This window comes from Podarcis cretensis, assembly GCF_951804945.1.
Source record: "Podarcis cretensis genome assembly, chromosome: 3".
In the NCBI taxonomy this organism is placed as follows: Eukaryota; Metazoa; Chordata; class Lepidosauria; order Squamata; family Lacertidae; genus Podarcis; species Podarcis cretensis.
Genome location: NC_137172.1, coordinates 58,765,991 through 58,792,895, shown reverse-complemented (window position 1 = coordinate 58,792,895; position 26,905 = coordinate 58,765,991). Strand labels below are relative to the sequence as shown.

The 26,905-nt window shown below is 41.3% G+C and overlaps 1 protein-coding gene across 7 annotated transcripts in view; it reads left to right on the top strand.

Annotated features, from left to right (window-relative positions):
- The window catches only part of PLEKHG1 (pleckstrin homology and RhoGEF domain containing G1), a 112,797-nt gene that overhangs the window by 43,336 nt on the left and 42,556 nt on the right, over nucleotides 1-26,905 (top strand). For 3 of the 7 annotated variants that reach the window (XM_079971490.1, XM_079971488.1, XM_079971491.1), the window contains exon 3: nucleotides 21,742-22,280. In XM_079971490.1, the coding sequence (XP_079827616.1) occupies nucleotides 21,742-22,280 (539 nt within the window). Of the gene's footprint in view, nucleotides 1-3,933; nucleotides 4,093-16,154; nucleotides 16,268-16,700; nucleotides 16,805-18,033; nucleotides 18,064-21,741; nucleotides 22,281-26,905 lie in introns of those variants that run through there. The other 4 variants (XM_079971489.1, XM_079971492.1, XM_079971493.1 and 1 more) reach the window with 4 other exon arrangements.

Sequence of the window (26,905 nt, the reverse complement as noted above, 5' to 3'; positions counted from 1 at the left end):
AGATACAATTGTTACAAATATTCATTTAGGGTATTGGTTTCAATTGTAATAGATACTGCAAGAGTTCTGGCTCCTTTAAAACTCAGACATTGTGCACCGCATCTTGGTTCCTTTGAAATCTTATATCTAAAAGTTAAATGGATATTCTAAAGCCTCAATGAAGAAATTTTACTTAGTCCTATGTAAAACATACCCCCCTTTTTTTCTTTCAAGGAGCTCAAAGTGATGAACACAGTTCGCCCCTTCCCCAGTTTTATCCTCACAACAACCCTGAAGTAGGTACATCTAAGACTCCCTAAGAACATAAGAGCCTGCTGGATTAGGTCAGTGGTCCATCTTGTCCAGCATCCTGTTCTCACAGTGGCCAGCCAGTGCACAAGAGCACTCTCCCCTCTCGTGGTTTCCAGAAACTGCCATTCAGAAGCAAACCGCCTGCAGCTGTGGAGGCAAAGCATAGCCATCATGCCTAGTACTCATTGATGATCAGTGGGCAGCACACAGGGACAAGAGGTTGTTGTACATCTTATCTGAATGAACTGAGATATGACTGGCTGAACATGGCCATTCAATAGTCCAGGGATGGGAAACTTGTGGGCTTCCAGATGTTACATACCAGCTCTCATCAGCTTCAGCCAACATGACCAAGAGTAGGAGCTGGTGGGAATTGTTGTTCATCAACATCTGGAAAATTACATGCTCCCACCCCTGCAACAAGTAAAGACTTATCTTTTGATGGTAGTCCTTGTTGGTGATAGTCGTGTCCTTAGGATCACTGTGAAGGCTTCTCGTGTTAAGGAAACGGTGCTGTCATCAAGACCAAGCATCTTTTTTGAGGTCACGTCAAGGTTTAAGAAAGGCTCCTGTGACAAGTCATTGAGGAAACCATGCTGGCAATGGCTTTAACATCTGATTTATTTTCCTTTAATTCTAACTGCATCTTGCATTTGCAAGATTAGACAAAGATTACTCTGAACAGTAAAAGAAAGTATGAAGGTAGACTATTTGCCTTTGTTGTGTTCTTATAATACATTTGTCCATCAGTTTAGGTAATGGATTGAAAATTTGAAAGAATAAGTACACACCAGTTTTAAATCAGCTAAAGTGATAGCTGAATGGCAGTGTGTTGTGTTCTACCTGTTCAGACTAAAGAACCTGAATCTATGGAATGAATCAAAATGGGATCAGTCATTTTAATCTCCTAATTGAGTATTTTTAAGAATTGTCTGGTGTCACTCCTCAAACAACAATACCTCCTGGACTGGATTTGTCATTAATCTTTCATCACAATGTAGCATGTAATGATGCAATATAATTTTATTTGCCAAGGAACTTCCTCCTGTCCTCAGCTTGAAGTTAGTTGATATTTTCAAGTATCATGCCTATTTATTATACCACCCAAATAGCACTGAGTAGAGCTGTTCTGTGTGCTTGCTTTTTACATTTAAGGCCATGCAAAGTTCAGGTTAAAATAATTACTGAATATATTTGAGAACTGAGGAAAGAAAAATGTGATGGTCTTAACATTCCAGCGCAGGATTGTGCTGGGACATCCACATGATTCTTATCTAAAGTCATCACTTTTTTCTTTCTCAACAAAATAGCCCTGAATGTAATATCCAAACATTTCTCTTTTTTGGTTACTTTTGTAATAATTCTATCAAATATGTTTAGCCTAAACACTGGTGGCTTATTTAGTTTGAATACAGAAAGTTTATTTTGTGATTAAAGAAAATAGCATCCCACCCTTCTCTTTCTGGTTTAAGTACACTATTGTGACACTTGCTAAGCTTGGTTAAAACTCAGGTTTGATGGTATAATTTTAGAGAATCCTATTCCTCTCTATACAGTGGTGCCAACTTGAATAAAATATTGGGGGCCCCAGGTATAATTAATCACAAGATGCAGCACACACACCTCATTTGAATGGCAATGCCCATCAACTTAGGGGCACAGCCCCCTCAAATATTTTATGGAGGGCAATGGGACCTCAGCCCATAGGAGTTGGCTCCTATGGACTAAACCAGGTTGTGAAAATATACTATCTGGTTGTCATAAGTTTTTTTGGCACCCTGGGCAGATTTGGAAATCTGAGATTATGATATAGGCAGCAGTCACCAAACAAAATGTTTTAGACTAAAATTCCCCTCAGCCCCAGTCAATATGGCCAGCAACATTTGGAGATCACCAGGCTGGGCAAGGCTGAGTTAGTCAAACATTTTCTAAAAAGTTACCATTGACTTTGGTTCTTTTGCCACCTAAAGGCAACTGTTTATCTCCCCACTTTTCCAGCAAATGTAACAAGCAAAAGAACTTTCAAATAAACTTGTGTCTTATGACCAGTTTACTGAAACTTGGAAACTTTCTTCAAGTCTCGGTGCTGAACTTTAGATTTCATCTATACACAAGACATTAGTGTTTTACAGGATTTTTTGGTTTTGTTTTCCTTTGACTCGCAAGACACATAGAACATTAAATCACAGCAATTTAATATGTTGGAAACTAACCTAAACTCACATTTCCTAAAACCTTCTACAGAACTCTTTTAATAAAGCTGAGTATTCTAAAATATAGACAGAGCTAAGCAATGAAATGCATGACTGTAAAACATATGAAAGGAAAGCTGTTCCACTGTAATTTATATTGTAAAACCATATATTTATTACCGTATTTTTTGCCCTATAGGACGCACTTTTTCCCCTCCAAAAATGAAGGGGAAATGTGTGTGCGTCCTATGGGGCGAATGCAGGCTTTTGCTGAAGCCTGGAGAGCGAGAGGGGTTGGTGCGCAGCAACCCCTCTCGCTCTCCAGGCTTCAGGAAGCTCTGCACAACCCTCAGGACACCGGCGCAACTTCGCGCCAGGCTCCCGAGGGCTGCGCAGAGCTGCCTACAGTCCCGGGCTTCACGCAGCTCTCCGCAAGCCAGGGGAGACCGGCACGACTTCCGCCAGGCTCCCTAGGCTTGCGGATAGCAGGCTGGGGTCGGGGGAAGCTCAGGCTTCCCCCGCACCAGCCCCGCACTTGGGGGGGAAATAAATTTTTTTCCTTTATTTCCCCCCCAAAAAAACTAGGTGCGTCCTATGGGGCGAAAAATACGGTAGGTTTGTGTCTTTGCTTGTTAAGGGAAAGGGGACTTGTTTTATTAGCACAGCATACCTTATTTACATTGTGTGTATAAAGGACTGTGGTTTATGTCAGACTGAAGCAAGTGGTTGTCCATAAATTGCAATGTATGTAAAATATAAAGATTTCTTTGATGGTTGATGCTGTTGATCTTTGATTATGGAACTTCCCCTTCGTCAGTTCCTGAAACAGGAGAAATACCTGAGAAAATCCGTTTCTTTAGCTTTATTATCTTCATTCTCTTCCCCTGTTTTACCCATGTTGCTGCTGGCGAGAGCATATTTGATATTTGTGTGTATGTGTGTGGTTTTATTTTTAAGAGTAGCCCACATGTTCAAACCTTGCAAGAATACTCAGGTCATAATATTTACTATATTAGAGCTGGGCTAAGTGATTCGTCACATAGACCTCCTTACATTTCCTTTTTAGAGTTTGCTTTGAAAGACTGGCAATGGGATGAGGGTTCTTGCTCTTCCTTATTGTAAAGAACAAGAGTGCTGCAGAGCTGCAGGCTTAGAAGAATTTTCCCGGCAGGCTCTTTCCCCCTTTTAAGCTTTCCACTACTTTTTGAGGCCTGCAGTGATGGCTGGTTGCCAGCAGTGGTATCAAAAAACTGCAGCTTTAAAAATCAAAACCAGAGGGTGGCTCTTAGCCACTTGTTAATCTTGTGTTGAACACCTTTCAGTGAATAGCCATTTAGGCTGGTTCTTTCGGAGAATTCATTAGCGATCCCGTGGGTGTGCGCTCTTTCTTTCTTTCTCTCTCTCATCGGTATGTGAATGTGGTGTTGTTTGTTTTTGCCTCACTTTGCAGATGCATTTCTAGGCAGCTGCATCTCTATGTATAAAATGCCCAAGAGCAGCCTTAAGCCAATTTGCAGAATGAACAATTGATTTAATGGAGTGTGGGTAGGCTTACCCTTCCAGCCCTGTGAAAAATGAGCTTGTTTGTTGCAGAGGAAGCATCTGTAGGGTAAGCAATTCTTTTCTTGTACTTCCTTTGATTCTTGTTAACTCTCCTCTGTGTCTGTTTTCTCCTCTTATGCATCTTTACACGTACTGTGTTGTGTTCTTATAACTGTGTGTCTTAAGCACGTTTGAAAGGATTTTGCTCAAAAATGAATATAACTGCTTTTTGTGAGCTTCAGCTTTTATGCCTTTTCATAGCCTGCTTTCTTGTGATTGCCAAAAGCCTTCAGTCCTGGGCTTGCTTCCTTGGAAACAAGTCCCATTTAACTTGCATGGATTAGGATGTAAATATATGAAAACAATGTCCTATTGCTTGTAATATTTATAGATGCAAAAAGGTTATAAACACACTGCAGCAGCTTTGCTTTTGCCCTTATTTGTGTGTGTGTGTGTGTGTGTGTGTGTGTGTGTTATAGAATCAACAGTCTAAGAAAATAGATAAGGGGTTTGGGGTAACCAAAGCTTAGGAAAGAAACCTGATAATTGTCCAGAAATAAGCATTTCAGTCTTCAGATAATAGCATCTTGGAAGTTTCTTCCAAAGGAGTTAGATATCCTTGGGGATAAATGCAGCCATCTCATAATGACAATTCCTTTTAGTTGAAAACTATGTAAAATATTTTCGGGATGGTATCACTGCTCTTTGGCTTGTGGCATTGAATGGAATAGCCCAAGACTACAATCTGAGTGCAAGGCAGAGGTGGGGGCTAAACATTCAATTGCTCCCTTTGATCCCACATTTGCTTCTGCACTACCTGGTCTGCAGAAGACAGACTAGTGAGGCTGAATGGCAAGTGACTTGCCCAAGGTCACAAACTTGAGTTCAAGGCATAGCTGTCAATGTTGCCCTTTTTTTAAGGGAAATTCCCTTATTCCAAATAGGATTCCTCGCAAGAAAGGGGGAAAGTTGACAGCTATGGCTCACGGCAGAGAGAGATCTGAGCTTTCTGAAACTCCCAACCTTCCAAATCAGTTCATCTTCAACTAACTTAGCTAAAAACATTCAAACCTCATTCAGCTTCTCCAACCCCCCTCAGTCAATTTCAAGAGACGCATGTTCATTCTGCCCATACTTCCAAAAGAGAGAAGCCACCTTTTAACTCCTGCTTAGTGAGGCTAGGTGTCTATTTTCCTCTTCCTTTACCTGATGAACTTGGTAAAGAGGAATGAAGGGCAATTGCCCCCCCCCCAAAAAAACCCTTAGCCTGCCACCACGATACTTTCCTCCACTGTACTTCTCAGTGCAGTTGTCTCAGGACAGACAGAGGTGAACCCTTTTCACACTTCGTTCTGCATCAGCATCAGTGTCTTAGATCCTGACTCTCATCTTGAGATCAGAATGGCTAATGTCAAAATGATGACTTGGCTTGTTGCCCCCATTTTGGCACACTTAAGGTAAAGGTAAAGGTAAAGGTACCCCTGTCCGTATGGGCCAGTCTTGACAGACTCTGGGGTTGTGCGCCCATCTCACTTAAGAGGCCAGGGGCCAGCGCTGTCCGGAGACACTTCCGGGTCACGTGGCCAGCGTGACATCGCTGCTCTGGCGAGCCAGAGCCGCACATGGAAACGCCGTTTACCTTCCCGCCGGTAAGCGGTGCCCTATAAAAAGGAGATGCCATATGTAAAGGATACAAACCTATGGAAATGCAGGTGTTTATAATTTATATAATTTAAGGTTTTAGGGAAAGCATTTACATTGGTGGTGGCAGTAGTGAGTTTGGTATCACAAAACTACTTATGTTTACAATGTCCCATTAGGGTTAATGTCCTTTACCAATAATATTAAAGGGACATTTGAATTTTTATCAAGCTTTGTATGTATATGGAAAAAATTACTCTGAAATTATCATTTTTAGATGGCAGTGCTCATGAATGAAGGTAACAAGAAGCAGATGGAGCACACATTCCATGACAGTTTGTGCTGCTAATAAATTCTGACCAAAGCCAAGGGCTCTGGAATTACAAATTGAGCCATAATCCTTTTGTCTGGTGCTTTCCACAATCTTTGCAACTATAATAGGATGCCATTTTTTGCTTCCAGACAAAGCATTCCCCACTAGATGCAAGGTTACAAGAAGGTTTTGAATGCTGCATTCCAAACTCTATTGTTAATTAATTAGTGAGTTGTCTCCACTGCTTGTGTGAGTGAAAGGCAGCTTGCAAACCTGATTTTTCCCTTCCTCCCCTGTACACCCCCCCAATAACACTTTCCAGAGGATATGGGGTCCCTCCTGAACAGGTGGGACTGCAGTGCAAGGCAGAAGGTTCAAAAATTAAGAGAGGGCTCTTGCTTTAGCATGATCTCTGCTACGTATATACCTTTTACATACACATCTGGTCAAAATCTCTCTTGCTGTGGATACTCCACACTTTGTGTTTATTTGTTGTGCTGAACAGTTAAAGCAATATACATACAATGTATGTATTCCCTCATTAGTTTGTATAATTAAATGTAACCATTGGATACAGTTACAGGCTTTACTGAACTTGATCTGTGGCTTTGTAGCTGCATTGTCAATATGCAGTCACTGCTTAGCTGGCTTATTTCACTGCCAAAGAGGCAAGCTCTTTTAAAAATAAATGTACAGCAGCTAGACTTCTTGTGAACTGTTGCTGCAAATAATGCAAAGCTGAAGTCTGCTGTATAAATGATTCTGTCCTTAATGCACATGTTCATTCTGCTCACTACTCTTGCTTTATAATTTTTTAAAAAAACCATAATCTTTACCTAATACCAAAGCAAAAAAGTTGAATTTTGGCAGGTCTGGGACCCAAAGAGACTGTATAAGCAGTTCCAAACATTCAGCTGGCCCTAGATTTGTGTTTCCTAAGCTTAAGTATATGGCCTGAGAAACTGCTTTAGAAACATAGGGTACTTTAAAGAACAGTTTGTTATATGACATGAGTTGGGGAGTGGATGGGCAAAACTATTTCATAGTAAGTAACTCTTTGGATTCTGGCCCAGATATTTTGTATATATCATTTGCATAGAGAGAGTTCTAAAAGATAAAAATTTGCATGGAAAACTTGGAGTATGCCATGCCTAGTCATTCCTTATCCTTTTAAATAAAAAGGAGAATTGAAGTGGGGTGGTAGTGGTTAACAGCTGCTTCCAGAGAAACACTGATTTTCCACCAAGCATGCCAGCTAATAGCTCTTATGAGAGGGTTATGCTTAGTGCAATAATAACCAGTCTAGTGGCCTCCCAGAGACTCGCCATACTCTGGGGTTCATTCAGTAGTGAATGTGCTGCATTGTTCAGCAATGAAACGTCTGCACAGGCTGAGAGTTACTGCCTTTTTGTTTCCTTTTAAAAGCTGAGAAGTTGCAATTATCTCATTTCTTCAGTGATGTAACCAGAATTAGCATTACTACTTCTAGAAGGAGGCTGATACCAGTGTGAAAACTCTTCGTGCCAGAACGATGTGTTATGATATGGTAAATCATCACACGAGACACCACTTCCAGCAGTCTTTGTATGATGATCATAATGTGGCACAACTATACAGTCATTCCTCGGGTTACAGACGCTTCAGGTTGTGCGTTTTCGGGTTGTGCATCACGCCGAACCCAGAAGTACCGGAATGGGTTACTTCTGGGTTTCGGCGCATGCGCAGAAGCGCTAAATAACTCTTTGTGCATGTGCAGAAGCACTGAATTTCCACCCACATGTGCGCAGACGCGGCACTGTGGGTTGCGAACGCTGCAGGTTGTGAACGTGCCTCCCGCATGGATCACGTTCGCAACCCGAGCGTCCACTGTATTTTCTTTAGCTGCTTCAGTTCTATTCTTTCCCGCAAATTGCTCACAATTTATGTTGATTTCACTGACTACTTTACTCCTTTGATCCTAGTGGCCTAATAATGCAGCATTCTTCGACTGGTAGCAGGCCCTTAGCTTTCATTTGTCCTTTTCAGAGGTGCCACATTCTTGTTCATGTATCCTGGTGCCTGTGCTCTCTGCTATATATTTTTAAAGTCACGGAGTCTTTCTTGTAGGACTTTACTTATAGAAACTGATCAATTCAATGTTCTGCAGTTGGCAGGTAAGTTTAAGAAAAGATTTTGGTGCCTTGCTCTAATCTTAAAGTGAGAGGGTACAGACCCCTCCCTGAGCCTACTACTTCACTCAGGAAGAATAGAAATATTATGAGATCCAATCTGGATATGGTATTTTGCATTTTAAAAAGCAGTTTTATTCTGATTTCATATTACATTGTGCAATGCTAAACCGTAATTGAAAATATTAGGAATGGCCGAGTCCAGGCCTGTCCAACCAGCTGATCGCAGGCTGTCCCTGGTCGATCCTGGTCGATCAACAATTCTGATCTGATCTCTCTACCTAAGAAAAGCTCAACAACTCTGGTCCCTCCCCCTCAAAAAAGCTCTACAATTTTTGTCCTCCCCCCCAAAAAGGCTCAACAATTCTGGTCAATCAAATGGGTAGATCACTGCCAGTTTATTTATAGTGGGAGTAGATCGCAGTCTCTTGGAAGTTGGACACCCCTGGTCTAGTCTACCTCTTGCAGTCAGCTGAAAATAGTAGATTCCTGCTGTGTGTAGCCTGAATTACCCCACTTTGCATCCTGTGTGCAAAGGTAGGGTTTTTCCTGCCCCCTTATTGTGCAGCAAATTATACATTGTTTTTGTACTGTTCATCACACTTAAATTTAGAAGTCTTTACTACAGAACGAACAGTGTTCAACATTCAGTGTCTTTTGCCAAGCTGATAGCCTGGGACACCCCCTTTTTTCTTTTGAAAATGGATCATTGCATAATTAAAGAGTTGGCCTATATAGGCGACTTGTTTCCATAGCAGCTAAAGGTCAGAAATGTCATTTGGAAGGAGTAACATCAGCATAACACACAGTATGTTATGAATTTAAAAATTCCTCTCTTTTTTTTTGCAAAACTATTCATTTATTTGACATGAAAACTGGTGGGGTATATAAGGTAGCGGAAACCCAAATTTGTGCATAAATGTGGCGTAGTCCTCCCTCATTACAAGCTCCATTTCTGACTTCGCTATCACAGATGACATTTCTGTGCCACCACTAACCCTCTCAGTGTTAAGTTCGAGACAAGAAGGAAAGGCTTTTGAGAACATGCTTGCAATGCAAGATTGAACCTCAGTACTGATCAGTTCATAAATTAGTTACAAATTGCAAAACAGAGGTAAATTTCTGGTTTATTGAGTTAATCCAGGATAGTCCATTACCTCAGATAAGGGGGAAGGAAGCTTTGTGTCTGTTGCTCCTGAATGTAACTCATGCTAATAGATGAATATACTCTGAAAGTGCCTAATTATGCACCCTTCAGTTACAAAAAAAAGAAAGAATCAACAATGTAAAGTGAAAAAGTGTAGTGTTTTATATCTGCGGGGAAATTTCTGATGCTTACCATGCTGTGGCCCTGCCGTGCACACGTAATGAGAGCAGCTTGACCTTTCTGTGTGGTCAGTGTTTTGCTGTTACTCATTTGTTTTGGAAACTTTTGTGTGGAAGGCTTTCTTATGCCGACCCATGGGGTAGGGAAAGATCAGGGTGGAATGCAGCAAAGCCCTGTACCACTTGAATGTATTCATGAACGTTTAGGGCAGTTGCGTTTAAAAATGGCAACTTTGCCAATGCCCCTTAAACTATTTTCGCACAGTTGGCTGCTTTATGCCTAAGACAATAAATACGACAGTTATATTTAAGTCCGTTCGAACTAGACAACTAGTTCATTGTAGATTTTATAGGCATTAGCCTGTTTAACACAGTGCTGTTTGAAACAGCTTGCACTTCTTTAAGCAAGTGGGCAGTCAATGGCAGTGGCGGGGGACGGGAGGGGGGGGACTCCTCTTCCTTACTCCACTGCTGCCAGCCCATTGACTTAAAGGAGAAGTGTGTGCTGCTTCAAACAGCATTTCTGCTAAGGGCTTTAAGCCTCACTTCCCAGCTGATGAGCAAGGATTAAATCTGGCTGCCTTGGCTGCATGATCCTTTTCCCTGCTGGAAGCAGTGCCCACCGCCAGTGCAGGATTAAATGCTGCCTTCCCACCTATCAGTTGGCATCACCAGTGACGACTGGTGGGTGTGTTTTTAGGAAATTGCCTTGCGGGTCAATTTTGTGCCATGAGTTGGAGGTTCCCCCACCCCTGATTTAGCTAGGAGTCCACCAATTTTCTTGGGGAGTCAGACTTCGGTTCTTAGTCTCTAGATTCCTAATAATGTAAGAAGCTTGGCTGGACCAGAGCAAAGGTCCATCTAGTTCAGCTTTCCTATCCTGTATTAGCCAACCAGATGCCAGTGGAAAACCCACAAGAAAGACGGAAAGTGCTATAGCAGTCAATCCCAGTGTTCCCTATAGCATATACCTAGATTATTCTTTCTCTTGCTAGCTTTTGCTCCCCGCTGATGTGAAATATGCTGATATGAGTTATATGGGCAAAGGATAAACTGGAGAGCTAGATTTCTCCAAATCATTCCAAAAAATGTGACGTCTTCATTTTTAGCAGATCAAAAAATCATAGCACAGAGTACGCCACCTACAAATACCTAGGCTTACCTTACTTTATTTCAAACCTTAGAAAAATAGTATCCTAATATATAAATAATATATTTTACCTGATCAATTAATAAAGCATTGTAAATAACTTATAAACATATATATTATCCAGGAACTTGTCATTCCCAAACATTGTTTGTTGAGACCCATGTTCTAGAAATTTAATTGTCCAATTTTTCTGTTTCCTAAGATACATAAGTTCCAGCAATGTTACCATATTCCAAATCATTTCATATCTGTGTAGGATTAGGAAAATCTTTACCCTCTGATTATATGCTCTCGTTCTAAGATTTCCTTCTTTCCATATGCTCATCCATCACCTGTGTTAGGACTACCTGGAGGAGCATTTGTAATGTGAGTGGAAGGAGGGTGTATTCTACAAAAACATAACAAGTCAACATCTTTTCCAAATCTTCTCTCAGGGAGTGGGGAATACTTTGGAAATGGAGTTGACCTAAGTGCTAGTGGGTCGAAAAGCTTGTAAGGTAAGGAATTAGGCTGGAGGCAAGGCCTCAAGCCCAGCTGTTAATTAAAAGTGCAAACTAATCCAAAGGAGTCAACCAGTTTTGGTTGTCATTGGTAACTGGGCATTACTGGTGGTTGCCACAAACCCTTCACATCATTTTATTATTCCAAAATGTGCTGAGAAGGGGATTCAGGGAAGGAGTTAGTTTCACTTCATCTGGGTTTTGCTTTGTTTTGAGACAATTCGTGATCCTTCACCTCAAGTCAGAATTGGTTCAGTATTTATCACCATTTTCTGAAAATTCTCAGGGGTGGAAGTTAGCTGTTGAATGCAAGATTCTCCCCCACTTTTGTTCATATCCCTGCAAAACACCCCTGTAGTCATGAATGCCAACTGCACATGTGTTGAACCTTTGCTTTCTAGCTGGAAAGTTGATGCTCAGTTTAACACATACAAACTTATACAGTGGTACCTCGGGTTACATATGCTTCAGGTTACAGATGCTTCGGGTTGCGGACTCCGCTAACCCAGAAATAGTACCCCAGGTTAAGAACTTTGCTTCAGGATGAGAACAGAAATCGTGCTCCGGCAGCGTAGCAGTGGCGCGAGGCCCCATTAGCTAAAGTGGTGCTTCAGGTTAAGAGCAGTTTCAGATTAAGAGCGGACCTCGAGAACAAATTAAGTTCTTAACCTGAGGTACCACTGTATTATGAAGTTCACCAGCATTGCTGCTTAGAAGTAGCAAGGGTCAACCTTGGTGCTTCCAAATGTCTTTAAAGCATTGCACAAGGTGAGTGACTGAGTAGCCAAGAGAGTTCTGTCTACCCTGCCCAGCATGAATAGAACATCCCACACCACCCTTTGAATTCACTCTGATGCAAGGATAACTTGTGGGAAGGAAGACATGTCTCTGTGTTGTGAATTCAGGGGCATGCTAAAGCTGGACTTGAACTGTTATAAAGTTGTGGAGTAATCTTCTTTGGAAGAGGCTAAGTCAGTTGCTTTGTCTTCATGTACAGTTATCTCTGAAATGCAGTTAACTGAATGGGAAAGTAAGAACAGCAAAGTCTAGGTGACTGGCCATTTAACTGTTTAGCTCATGGATAGGCAAACTAAGGCCCGGGGGCTGGATCCGGCCCAATCGCCTTCTAAATCCAGCCCACGGACGGTCCAGCAATCAGCGTGTTTTTACATGAGTAGAATGTGTGCTTTTATTTAAAATGCATCTCTGGGTTATTTGTGGGGCATAGGAATTCATTCATTCCCCCCCTCAAAAAAAATATAGTCCAGCCCCCCACAAGGTCTGAGGGACAGTGGGCTGGCCATCTGCTGAAAAAGTTTGCTGACCCCTGGTTTAGCTGTTGAAGAGACAAGCTAGTCTTTGGTACAAATTTTAAAATTTAAATCAAAAAGCTTATCTCTTCAGCTACAGAAGTGATAGCTGTGCAGACTTCAAAGAATAGTAGGGTAATAAATGGAACCCAGTGATGGTGGTTTGAGGAAACTGAATTCCACAGAAGGAAGCTTTTGAGCAAGGGGTGAGTGAGGAAGTCTATTGCAGGAAGTCTGGAGGGAGCCCTTCCTCTCTTGCTGTAAGTTGCAGAGGAGGAAAAATCCATTTTGATGAACAGAACCATAATCTAGAGTTTACAAAAATAACAAAAGCATTGTGTAAATAAACCTTTCTAGCATTTCTGTGTTATGATCCTGAGAAAGAAAATAAGGTGACTGACAAACAACAAACTGGAAACAGATCTTATTGGTGGGAATATATTGCCCTCCTAGAATTAGCAGTGATGTTGTCAGTCTACTACTAGAAGGATAATGTATTTGCCTCCATAGTGCTTTGGAATATAGTGGAAACATTGCAGATCACAACTGGAATCATTTTGGCTGTAGGGTTGGGTGGGTGGGGGTTTTCAAACAGTGTTCTGTAAAACATCTTATTAAACTTTTAAAAGTAAGAAAGAAAGCATTTTCCGCAAACTGGAATCAATGTATATACAATGTGTATACAAAACTTGGGTTTTTAGCATATCAGCAAGATAAAAGCTTTTGTTTTATAAAGAAATCTCTGCAGTATGATGTACAGGTTTAAATAATCATTGCACTGCATTGCAGAGGGTTATTGATACATTGCCCTGCACTTTGGGGAAGAAGTCAGAATGTCCTCTAGAAGATCCTGAGTTGACTGCAGTTCATTTACGGTTTGTTAAGATTCCTGAAGTAGGAAACTTAATGCTTGCAAATCATTAAATTGAGACCACAATATCCCCCTCGGTCATTTATAGTTGATTTGCATTTAGGAAATGTATATGTTTTTGAAAGCATGATTAATTTTTATGGCAAAAGGGCACTCAGAACCATACATTTCTGAACATTTCAAACAGACAGCTTTTTAAAATAATAATAATAATAATAATAATAATAATAATAGAGACTTGCAGCAATAAACAAAATTGATATCCCATTTGGACAAAATAATATTCTCTTTATAGGATATCCTTTTATAAATGTCCACATCTTCCATTTCTTGCTCTGGCAATTCTATGAATTTTCAGAGGTCGTTACATTGGATAGTAGTAAAGGTAACTTTACTGTAGATTAAAAAGAAAACTTTATTTCGATGTTGCAATAAACCATGTCTATGTGGGAATTCCGCATGCTGCCAGTTAAGCTTTTAATGTAAAAACAAAACTACATGAACCGATACTCAGTGTGCTAAACCTCTGGTCCACAGTGTACCACGTGGTAATGGAGATCAGCATAGTGACAGAGTTGCTTGCAGGGTTTAGACCTGCTGAATGAGGACACCTGAGCCCTGACACGTACCTTGTAGAAAGATGTCCACAGAACAGTTTGAGACAACGTCCCTTATGTGACCATTGTGCATTGTTTGAAATGTAGTTTTTCAATTTCTCTGATTCATATCTTGTATCAGCTTGAGAGTTTTTAAGGTCAATCGCCTAAACCTGAAGTGATGTCATCAGTCATGAGGTTCTATCAGGATCAGGCATGAATTGGCAGGCTCAGACAGGTGAGGCGGATGAAGGAGAATTGGGGAGGGGTGTTGTAGAAACTGGGGTTGGATGATGGAAGTTATCTTGCTACTGTGGAACAGGAAGCAAGGAATGCTAGCTCTCCCCTATGTCCTTCAGACAGAGAGGAGAGCCTCATAGGAGACTAGAGAAGGCCCCAATCAGCTGCTGGCGGGTGGGGGGAATAAAGTAGAAGGCAGCAAAGGTGGATGCAGCCTTGTCATCATGGGCTGATATAGCTAAGGCAAGATAATAGGGTTTTTAATTTACAAACCAGTATGACATACTCACATTCTCTCAGTACTTAAGGCATAGACAATATGTATGTAGTGCTGTTTGAGTATGCACTTTTGTTTGAAAAACATTTTAAAAAAACACAAAAAACATTGCTGGGTGAGACCAAGGTCGAGCATATTATGAAATCTATATGTGATAGTTGGTTTTGTGGGATGGGTTTTAATATATAGGAGAGGCTATATGCAGGTAAAATACTTATATTTACAGTAGAAACAGTCTTAGGCATGTGCCTGAGCTGGAGCAAGCAGAGGGCATGTCTGCCCTCATTGCTGGTCAAAGGAAGGAAGGGGGGAACATGAAATACTTCTTTGTTTCTACCCACTCCAGAGAGGAGGGGAAATGACTTCATAAAGAGCCCTCTGCCAATTATATTTCTATGGTCTGTCTCTGCCTATCCGCAATACACCTCTGTGGTTGTTAGTTCCAAAACTTACTAACTAGCAAGAATATGCATTGTTGGATTTGACTGCTATCTCCCATAGGTGTACAGTGGTACCTCAGGTTAAGTACTTAATTCATTCTGGAGGTCCGTTCTTAACCTGAAACTGTTCTTAACCTGAAGACCACTTTAGCTAATGGGCCTCCCGCTGCTGCCGCACCACTGCTGTGTGATTTCTGTTCTCATCCTGAAGCAAAGTTCTTAACCCGAGGTACTATTTCTAGGTTAGCGGAGTCTGTAACCTGAAGCGTCTGTAACCTGAGGTACCACTGTACCAGAAACTATACAACCCATGATGGTTTGATGAGATCGTTGGAGACCTTTTACATTCAAGATGTGTGCTCCATCTGTATGCGGTGCAATTATTAGACAGACTAAAATTTGTGAAATTGTGGCCTGGTAGTTTTGATATTACTAACATTTTAGAAGTACCTGATCCAGGTATAACGGGAAGTGCAGAACTGGACTGGACATAATAAGTGCCCTGATACCGTTACTGATACCATTACCTGGCATTGGTGTTATTTTGTTGTATGGCTGCATATTATAGTTTGAATTATTTTTTTTAAAAAACAAAACACTAAAAATATTTATAGCGTTTTCTGTTCATGTTTTTATATTCTTTAAAAATGTAAATGCTTCATCGGGTATATGTGTATGCAAACTCCTCTCTGTCCTATATTTAATTTTTTTTAAAGCAAGAATGCATCCTTTTAATTTAAAGAAAATCTTTGATTTCTATTTTTTGCAGTGGTGGGGGAGGGCAGATAAAAAGTTAAAGGCCAAAATATTGCTGTTAAATTTTCAGGGCAGCACCAGCCATTTTTAATATGCCAAAACTGTCTTCACATGTTGGTGCAGTTCAGGGGTATCAATTTACCTATTTCTGTACTTTTAAAACTATTATTTTCCTGCACTAACAGGACATTTATGATTTTATCTGTCCCAGCTCATATTTTCTTTGCATTTTTCTCAGTGTTGTATAGAGTTAATCACTAGTTGAAGGAAAGCACTCAGAATGTTGGGAGCTGCTCCCCTCCCCCACCTAAAGAGACTAGTTAGTGGCATGTTGCTCAGTGAAGTGTGCATTTAAAGTTACCCACAGTGGTGTCTATTGTCCTGTTCCTGAATTGAATGATGTCATGTTTCATTTAAGGCTCTTAGCGATGCCGACAACTGCATTTGGTGTGGGCAATGAGAAAGTTGTGAATCAGGTTCCTGTGGAGCCTTTTGTGCATTAGGGTTTCGATAGCCGAAAGCTGACTCAGGCAGTATTTCTACCAAAGGAGCTGAATAGGCTAGCGAGACCATCTCATCTTACCTTAGTGCCGGAGCGAGGTGATTTGGGGGAACTGCCGGAGTTGGAGAAAGCATTTATCTTCTATTACACAGGTAGGTTGCAAGTTGTGCGAGGGAGCGTAAGGGAGAGAGAGGGGAGCTTGCCCGTTCACTGCGTAAGGAGCATTGAAGACATTCCACAGTGGTGAGATACCGTCGCAGAGGACTTTCCTTTGGAACAGTGCTTGGGGACTCAAACATGTTGTATGCTATGACAGAAGACTGTGTGATAGAGCCAGGTAGCTTATTTGAGCTTGGGAAACAAAAGGCAAACTGGTGGGCGAGTTTGTAGTTTCCTATGGGCATTTGGGGGCATTTGAAAGGAGCCCATCACTGGCTGCAGGTTTTGCAATTCTTGAATGGATTGTTGAATATTTGTGTAGTGTGCTGAATTTGACTTGTATGCTGTAATGAATACAGTTTTAGTGGCCCTGTTAGAAGACTGTTGAAGGTGATTGTGGTTTGTTTGTTTTTTATTACATTGCAGCTAAACTGCCCATGCTGCCTATGCAAAGTGGTGTTTGATGTCATCTATGTTCAGGACAGAGTGCCGTATCTGTGTGGGAAGTTTCTGTGACAGTAACAGCACCTGTGAGTGTGTGCGCACTGTAAGGTGGTCAAGCTCTGGAGCATGTCGTCCTTACCTTTCAAATAGAATTTGATTACAACTTTTTACAAGCAACCTTTTTTACTCTTGTGTTGTGCAGCAGCATGACCTTAATTGCTTAAAAGCTCCCTAATTAAATTATTAAGAATGGAAATAGCTCAGATTAACATTTGATTTCATGTGGAATGAATGATAATTATTTAGTGGTGTAATGCTGATTATGTGGATAATAATTTTAAAATTAAGTGTTTCAGGGAGGCAACAGCATGAATCGTGTGCTTTAATGTGGGATGCAGATGTTCGCATGTAGTTTCAGCAATTAGTATAAGGAATGCAAATGGGTGTGAAGTCTCAAATGTGGCCCTGTTAGATTTATCAAGCTACATTATTTTGACCTTTGAAATTGTCAGAAATAAGAGCACTTTCAGCAATTGTTGTAAGCATAACCAATGAAAGCATCAGCATCTCCTAAAATGCATAATGAATGGCGAAAACCTGAATATGGCATGCTTGATATCAAAACCTCATGTAAGTTAATATTAGACTATTAACCATGGGAAACTTATTTTTTCATATTTGATCTTGCAACATACAGTTTCTAGTACTAAAGTTACCTGTGAGTGCATTTCCCAGCCTGATATTGTATCACTGTCTCTCTAGTTCACTCTGTGCATTTGTTTGTGTTTAAAGTCTCTTGTTGGCATATCAGCGGTATGTGCCTTCACAGGCAGTAGGCCAGACAGGGTGGGGAGCTTAACTACATTTGTGGAAAGGTATGGGCAAGAAAGGGATCATGTTGCTGAAACACATTTATCTGTGAGTGTTGATAAACATGCAATTAGCCCTCTTTCCATTGCTTAGCTTGCACAAACCAAACCATAGCCCTGTCAGTTGTAGATCTATGAAAGCATATAGAGCTGGCATTCTTCTCCCTGCCCCAGTGCACAATAAAAGGGTGAAAATGGATTTAATGTTTGATAAAAACCTGTTGCCCAAAATGCTGTCGTCTTGTTACCCACCTCGACTCCAGTATAATTTTGCCAGATTTACCCCAATACTTCCTTCCCTCTACAACTGGCAGCCAGTGATATGGAGCAGGGTGGCAGAATTTGGGGAAATGAAATGTTAAGCCTAACCAAATCTTATAAAGCATAACACTTTGCTTGACACAAACATCCATTTTCTGCAGCAACCACATGTCAAGCACCTTGGGTATTTCCACTGAAGTATGCTTTCTGCAGAGGTATTGTATATACCATAGGATTACAGTGTTTAAAGGGATCTCATAGGTCATAAAATGCAGCATCCTGTTCTTTTGGTCTAACATTTATTAGAATTCTAGATCTCCTTAAAGACCCACATATATTTATAATCGTAACTTTACTCTTTCTAACAAGTGCTGCCTCTATGCATTACCATTCAGCAGCAGACCTGGATATCCACCTGAACTAAAACTTTCAGTGTCACTTACTGCTTTCCTTGGGCCAGGTCTCCCCTACTTAAAGGCCTCTAAGACAGGACAAAAGAAAAGGATAATTGCAGTATGCAGAAGGCCCCAGGCTAAATCCTTAGCATCTCCAGTTAAATGGTTGGGTTGCAGGTGATGAACTTCTGCCTGTGGCATTGGAAAGATGCTGCCAATCACAACACTGAGCTACTTGACTAAATGGTCTGGCCTGGCATAAGCAAGTTTCCTTTACCTTGAGAGTCATCTTATCCAGCCCCCTGCAATGCAGGAATCTCAACTGAATCACGCATGGCCAATAGCCATCCAACCTCTGCTTAAAAACTCCAAGGAAGGAGAGTCATCACCTCTCATTGGAGTCTGTTCGACTGTTGAACATCTCTTACTGTCAGAAAGTTCTTCCTGGTGTTTAGTCGGAATCTCATTTCTTGTAACTTGAATCCATTGGTTCAGGACCTACCCTTCTGAGCTTGCTCCATCCTCTATGTGACAGCACTTTCGATATTTAAAGATGGCTATCAAATTTTCTCCCAGTCTCCTCTTTTCCAGGCTAAACATACCCTATTCCCTCAGCTGTTCCTCATAAGGCTTGGTTTCCAACCTCTTTATCCTCTTGATTGCCGTGTTCTGCACACATTCCAGCTTGTCAATATCCTTAAATTGTGGTGCCCAGAACTGGACACAATACTCCAGGTATGGTCTGACCAAGGCAAAATAGAGTGGTACTATTGCTTCCCTTGATTGGGACACTATATTTCTGTTGTTGCAGCCTTGAATAGCTTTCTCCCACTGCTGCATTACACTGGTGACACATATTAAGCTTTCGGTCTACTAAGACCCCTAGATCCTGTTCACATGTACTACTGGCAAGCCATGTGTCCCCCATTATATTTGTGCAGCCTAAGTGTAGAACCTTACATTTGTCCTTATTGAAATTCATTTTGTTAGTTTCGACTCAGTTCTCCAATCTGTTAGGGTCATCTTTAAGGCAGCATTGGTTACCCCTCCCAGTTTGGTGTCATCTGCAAGTTCGATGAACATCTCCTCAATACCTGTTAGTCTTAAATTTTTCAGACACAGCTTTGTAATATTCAAATCCCATGAATTTGACTGCAGAGCTTTCATGCTCTTAAACCAGTGATAGGGGACCTGTGACTATCCAGATGTTGCTATATAGTACACCTTCCACCATCCTTGACCATTCGCCATGCTAGCTGATGAGAGCTGGAGTCCAGCAACATCTGCAGGTCTCAGGTTCTCCATTCCTGTCCTAAACCCTGGGTCAAGGTCCTCTAACTTGAAGGTTTTTAAGAGCAGAGCACATTACAACTTAATTAAAGCTAAGTGGTTGTAAAAAACGATCAAGATCTTACATTGCACAATATCTTCCTTTTTGCTTGTATTGTCTTAAATGTGGCCCCTCCTGAGGATTCTTTGCTTCTTTTTCTATAGTTTATATTACTGAACTGTGCGGTGTTGACAAAGTAAACATGACTTACTAGTTCATTCAGGTTATCTGTAAGTGAGACAGCGTATCAGTGAAACAGGAAGAAGGACTACAAAGTGATTGAAAGAAACAGGAACTCTTTCTGCCTCAGCTAAGACAGCTAATCAGGTGTCCTTTGTCACAGATTTTAAGTTATACGTCTTTGTGATAAATTAACGGAAGACTTTCCCAGTTATCTTATTTATGCAGGTTTCAAGCCAGTCTAAATCTGCAGTGTATTTTTATTCTGGTTTTAGTGGTGTTTTTAATGCTGATAACACACATACATATTTCTTTATCAGAAACCAAGGAAAATTACTCCTTTTTCAATGAAGCTGCATATACTAATTTTTGTAATAATTTTAGTTGCTAATCACAAAAAACATTATATTTGTATTATTTCTTGGGCAGGCAGAGAGAGAGAGAGAGAGAGAGAGAGAGAGAGAGAGAGAGAGAGAGAGAGAGCTGTGCAAGAGTGTGATGGTGAGGCTTAATGGAGCACCATAGCCACAGCTTCACTGCTAGTACCAGCTAGGGCAGAGTGTGGAGAACAGAGACTGCTCTGCTGTTCCAGCTCCCAGACTAGTGCACCAAAGGGACTCAGGTCAATTCTGTTGCTTGATGGCATATGGGCAGATCCTGTGCTGGCTCATCCCTTCTCTGAAAACACTTCATTTCGGTGGTAGTGTCTTCCCAATTCCTCCAAACCCACTCCAGCATGGTGGATCAGGGTTTTTGCTTACTCGGTTGCAGTAAAAAATGAGAAAGTGTTGTCCACACCTTAAAGTCTTCACAAATTTATTATTTAAGTACATATCTTCTTCTTCTCCCTCCCTCCCCTTTTAAATTAAAGTATGAAAACCTAATGAATTTGTAATGTCGCTGTGAACAGGCTAAGCAATTACCGTATTTTTCGCTCTATAAGACGCACCAGACCATAAGATGCACCTAGTTTTTGGAGGAGGAAAACAAGAAAAAAAATATTCTGAATCTCAGAAGCCAGAATCACAAGAGGGATCGCTGTGCAGCAAAAGCAGCAATCCCTCTTGCTGTTGTGGCTTCTTGGATAGCTGCACATCCTGCATTTGCTCCATAAGACGCACACACGTTTCCCCTTACTTTTTAGGAGGGAAAAAGTGAGTCTTATAGAGCAAAAAATGCGGTACTTACATATGTAAAATAGAAGATATGTTCAGTAAATAGTATGCCGAGATCTCCAGCTGTCTAATTTGAGTGTTCCTTCTCCCAACAAGAGGGGTGGAATATAATCTCATCCCCATATATAAAGATAAAACTTAAATCTGAAACCTCTCCTGTATCAAGAAGGAAAGAGAGAGGAAAAGAGTACAGTGGAAAACATACAAGGAAATTTTACAAACCAGTTTACAATCGTTACTAGCCCACCAAATGTTTCACTAGCTTATTTGCCAACTTATTGAAGCTTCCCTTACCTGTAAGGCAGTGGTGTCCAAACTTTTTTCAAAGAGGGCCAGATTTGATAAAATGAAGAGCCCTAAGGGCCAACCAAAGTTGTTAGTTGTTAACCTTTTTTTAGGATTGAAGTTGTTGATGAGTTTTTATTAGGACTGAAGTTGTTGAGCTTTTTTTTTGGGGGGGGGGGGGTTTGAAGTTCTTGAGGTTTTTAGGATTTTACCCCAGGAAATAAACTGCCACAGGGGCCGGATTAAACCCACCGGCGGGCCGCATTCGGCCTGTGAAACGGAATTTGGACATGCCTGCCTTCTCAGTACAAATAATCAGTCAAATGGCTGTTTATATAGGCCTGAAGGAACTGTCTAGGGAGAGACTCTAGGGAAGCTGGTTTATCATAGTAAATTGGGACTGTGAGTGATGATTTCAAATAGCTGTCAAAGGTAAGCAGGTTGGACGTCTCCCTTTTTGGGGAGGAGACTCAATGATAATGACGCTTTATTTAACAAAGGCATTGTTTCTTTTTCCTCCCCTTAAAGATGGCTACCATTTGCCTCTTGCCGTGCTGCCTCCTGTGATGGTAGGCACGACCCCCAAGACAACAGGGGAGAGCCTGCACAGAGAAGACAGACACTTCCACTACTGTGGGATTAAGACCATGGAACTGTCAGACAGTGACCGTCCTGTCAGCTTCAGCTCCACCTCATCTTCTGCATCCTCCAGGGATAGCCACTGCTCCTTTGGCAGCAGAACAACGCTAGTTTCAAACAATCACCTGGGCTTATTCAACCAGGATAAGGAAGCAGGGGCCATAAAGCTAGAGCTGAGCCCGGCCCAGCGATTTTCCAGCAAGGAGCTGAGAAAAAACAACCCTCCAAAGGAGCAGACCTCTGACGGAAGTCTTGGCAGAAGGCCAAGTATGCCACGGAGAGCTGAATCTAAGGAAAGTAGCAGAAACTGTGTCATGTCCTTGATCGCTGAGCCTCCAAGCCCAAAGCTCCTGTACGTTGACAGAGTGGTCCAAGAAATCCTGGAGACAGAGAGGACGTATGTGCAGGATTTAAAAAGTATTATGAAGGTAAGTGGATCACTCTTAAACCCTAATGGGATGCACAATGTGCAAAATAAATCCTCTTGCAAACAATACCAAGAGCATGTGGCTTTATTGCAAGTCTTGCACTGAATTGGTATGTTGTGGTGGGCAGCTCAGTCAGCTTTCTGTGGGTGAATAAATGCTCTTGTCAGTTATGATATTGGGGCAGCAGCATAATTCTATTTGTAGAGGTGTCTTCCTGGACAGGCAATATGAATTGCTGGTAGTAGCTCCTGTAGCAGGGTTTTACAAAATCATTCATTGTTTGCTAGATATTTTCTAGCATTGACTGTATCATGTTTTCAAAATCTCTTGAATAGTTTTGCCCTCAACCCATTTCTCTTTGTCATCAGGGTTTATAAACTGCTCCTGTTCCAATGTTCATAGAATCTCTCATGAATCTCTACAGTTTCTCTAAAATGGTACTTGGTATTCAGAGCTGTTTTCTTCTACCATTACCCCCAGCAAAGATGCTGGGATGGGCACACATACCATGTTTTCCTCATTATATGGAGCTAGTGAAAGGTGCTCCTACTTTTAGGTGCAGCAGTAGCCCTCCAGCCTCAAGGAAATTGTAAACCTTGAGTGGCCAAGGGAGATGGAACTCCACCAGTGACTGGAAACTTCCTGCCTCTGCTGAGTATTAATACCACACGTATCATATCCAGTTCTCTCTATGATCAAACAAATGTGGAATTTGAATGTTCTTTTTGGTATAATGTGGAATTATTGAATGTGTGACCAGCTCTTCCAAATGTTCCTCTATCCATGCTCCTAGGTGAACTATTTTTTATTTATTGCTTTGTCAGTTATGATTCTTTGGCCTCCTGTCCAGTGCAGACACAAATCATAGAGACAAACACATAATCTGGAAATCTTATAATGTGTAGCTTCGGGCAATTCTCTCTGTTAAGTACATCACTAATCCGGAAAAGAAAATACTAGTCTGATGATGACACAAAAAAGCAGACAGCAAGGCAAAAAAGATTATCAAGGTTTGATATACAAAGGCATGTTTTCTTTAAAAAAAATTAATCCCCAGAAACAAGTCTTTTCCTGCACAGTTGCATTAGGTTCTTTAACTGCTGGTTTATAGTAAAAACCATCTATATGGAAGGCATTTTAAAGGTTCTTAAACAAGAATGAAATAAAACTGCTAAAGCAAGCAATTCTTATGTCCAACATACTTGTCCTGCATAGATCTGAATAGCATTTAGAAATCTCAATACAGCTGCTAACCCAGTTTTCAAATCTTCTTATTTTCACAATAAAAACAGTGTTTACTAACTTATAGAGCATAAAATAACTGCCAGTTTTTCAGTTGGAAACATGAGCACATGTTAAGAGCACATGTTAAGAGAGCACATGTTAAGAGATAACATTGGTGACCTCCAGTGCTGGATATTGGAGAATTTCTTTTTTAAAAATAATGCTATACAGTATTTGGTTTAAGCTGCAGTCTTACATTTCCTTCCCGAGTAGCCTTAGGAAGGGGTACAATGCTTCTCTGCCAGTGGAGAGGGAGGCTCACAGGCACTACTATTGCTGGAAGACGCAGCTTTATCCAAATTATGGGAAATTCTGCTGGTTTTGATGCCCTTCTGGCAGTGTTGCAGCATGCAGGAGACAAAACATCCTGCAGCAGTTCATCAAGGCTTAGGGCAGCTTAGACATGTTTGAATTACAGGGGGTCTGTATGCTTCAGGGCTCACAATTTGGCTTTGCTCTCTCCTTCCCACTTTAACCTTTCAGTCCCCCTTCTGTCTCTTTTTAAACAGTGGAGAGGCTGCAAAAGGAAAGAGGCACGTGAAGCTTGAATGGGTGACCTTCTGTGTCCTAAACGATATCACCAATTCCTCCCGCAATTTTAGTGCTTCCTGCTAAGATTAATTTATGTGATGGTAGATGCATTTCTTGCTAGCTGTCTACTCAGTAGTGACTCTCAGTTCACTCTAAAACTATATTTTCTTGAGATTCTAATGGAAGGTAGGAATATATTTGGCATAAAGGAAGTGTCATAATTTTTAAAACTGGTTTATTACAGATTTCCATGGGAATTAAATACACCTTTTGGTGGTATCCCTTTTCTGCCCCTTCTTATTTTTGAGGAGTAGTTAAGAACTGGAGTAGCAATAAGCATGCTCAGATAGAGACTAAGAAGAACATAGTGTCTCAGGCTTTTGTACATGTGCTGAGATTTTTGAAACGCTCCTCAGTTACTGATGCTGAAGACACCACGTGGCTTTTAAAAGGCCATGTCTGAAAAAACATTGCACTGACTGTTCTTTCTTTCTAGCTGTTAGCTGAGCCCCTGCTGAGGAGTTGTAGTAAATGTGGCATGTGGGTAGTGCCTTACATGGTTGCCAGTATTAATGGCAGTTTCACTACACAATTTCTCTTGTCTTGGGGCTTCTTTCCCTCTGACTTCCTAAAAGAGTACAACTCTGCTCCCTTTTTTTGTATGCTGCCTCATATTTGGGGTCAGTTATCATTCTTAGGAATTTACTTTGTCCATGCAGCATGCTTTATCCCAGAAAGTAGTCTCTAGAGCAAGCAAAAATGCAGGGCAGTGTCTGCCCTGTGGCAATTGGCTTGACTTTGTCAGAAGCAGCTAAAATGTTAGAGGCTTTACCTTCGCTTTGGCCTCCTGGGAAGGCAGTCGTGAACATGCTTAGCAGTATGACAAGTGGTATAATCATCTAGTAGCTAATTAGAAGTAAGATGGCATTCTCCGTGGTGTGATTAAAGTATTTCATATCACCTGGAAAAGGAAGGACTGCTATTGTGGCCACGGAATCCTGTCTCCCAGCTCACATTTTCTCTTTGAACGTATACGCAGCTTGAAAGACTAGGTGCACACTTGAATAATTATGCCCTTCGAAGCCACAGGCCCATTACAACATATGCAGAGGTAGGCATTACTGTTTTTCGAGGGCAGTTGAGCCTTAAAAAATATTTGCTGACAAGGTTGTATGAAATCTGTAGGACAGAGCAGCAAACACAGATTGATAGGTATATCCTCTAGCACTGCTAGGCTCAGGTGTTTCATTTGCCCTGTGCTCCATGAATTGTGTGGTGTTGTTTTTAAGACAGCTTAGAAAAATTAAGACGAACCCCATTCATTCTTAACTGAGATTTTGAACTGTTTCAAAACCTGGTTTCAAAATTTGGTGAGCTCATGGCTTGGGGTGGCTAATCTTAGAAGCTGCTGGCAGCTCCCTTTGTTCCTAACCATCCTGGCTGGGGCTGATGGGAGCTGGATCCCAGCAATGTTTGGGAGAGCCCCAGGTTAGCAATTTCTAACGTAGCCCTATTCAAGCATTAAAGGGGTGCTGTAATGAGGGAGAATGTACTCATTGGCCCCTGAGACACTCTGAGGTGTCTCTGCCACCCAACCAAGCCACCTTCCACATGTTAGAGGGTGAGGGTCTTCAGCAAGGACCCTGCTATACTCATGGGGTACTCCTTTCTCATGCAGGGCTTTAAATACTGTAGGCTCTCCACAGGACACCCTCTGCAATGCAGAGTAGCAGTGACTGAATGGGGCATAACCTGCTAGTGCAGGAGTGAGGAAACACCAGCCTGTCAGTCAACCTTGGCCTACCAAGTGATGTCAGCCAATGGGCAGGAGAACAGGGTTTAATCCTGCATTGGCTGTATGCGCTTGAAGTGTTAGTGATGATTAACATTGATAATAAGCATATGATTCTTAGACATCATTACAAGTTGTGTTCCAATGAAATGTTACTGCTCAGTCTTCTTCTGTAGCTGTGATTAGGTTGGTGTGAATAGGTTGCTAGTCTGGGCGGAGGGTGAGCTTGGAGTATTGCTCCAGGACAAGCACCACTGGGAAGGAGATGGCTGCATCATTCCAGATCTTCGGTGTTTTTCTGATTCTGCCTCGGTTGGCAGAAACTCAGCAAATCTGGATCTTTGTCTCTCTCTCTCTCTCTCTCTCTCTCTCTCACACACACACACACACACACACACACCCGGATGTACACCAATAGTCAAAAGTAACTATGCCAGTTTCTTAATCCTGACCATTGAAGAATATTTCAAAGTTGCCTGTAATAGCTCAAAGCTGATTTCAACAGCTGGGTGGGATGCCACAACACAAATTGGTACGTAATTCTTCAGTAATATAAATGAATGCTCTACAGATCCTCCCTTAATCTTTTTTTATACACCTTCTGAGTGGAAAAGACAGTTTGCTGGCACTCCTAACTGTATTGAGCTATAGAATTGCCCCAGAAGATTAACACTATTGTACTTGCTGCTCTTGTTAGCAATGAATGGATCACTCAACCAAACGGTTGGTTGGCTGACTAGCAAGCACTATTGTGTATGCAAATCAAAATAGATAAAAAGGGTGAGAGTTAATCTGTTTCAGCTTTTGGAAATCTCTGGTTCTTTTATTAGGAAGGAAGGGAAGAGAATGTTAACTGCAATATACAGGACAACTGGTTAGCCGCCGCCCCCACCCCCCACCCCGAAATTATTCCTGTAACAAAACTAAATGACGCTGCTGCTTTAGAGAAACATAAATAAACAGAGTGTAAGTTTGGTGGCACTAGTGTTCTAATTATTTTATCTTATTGTAAGCAGGT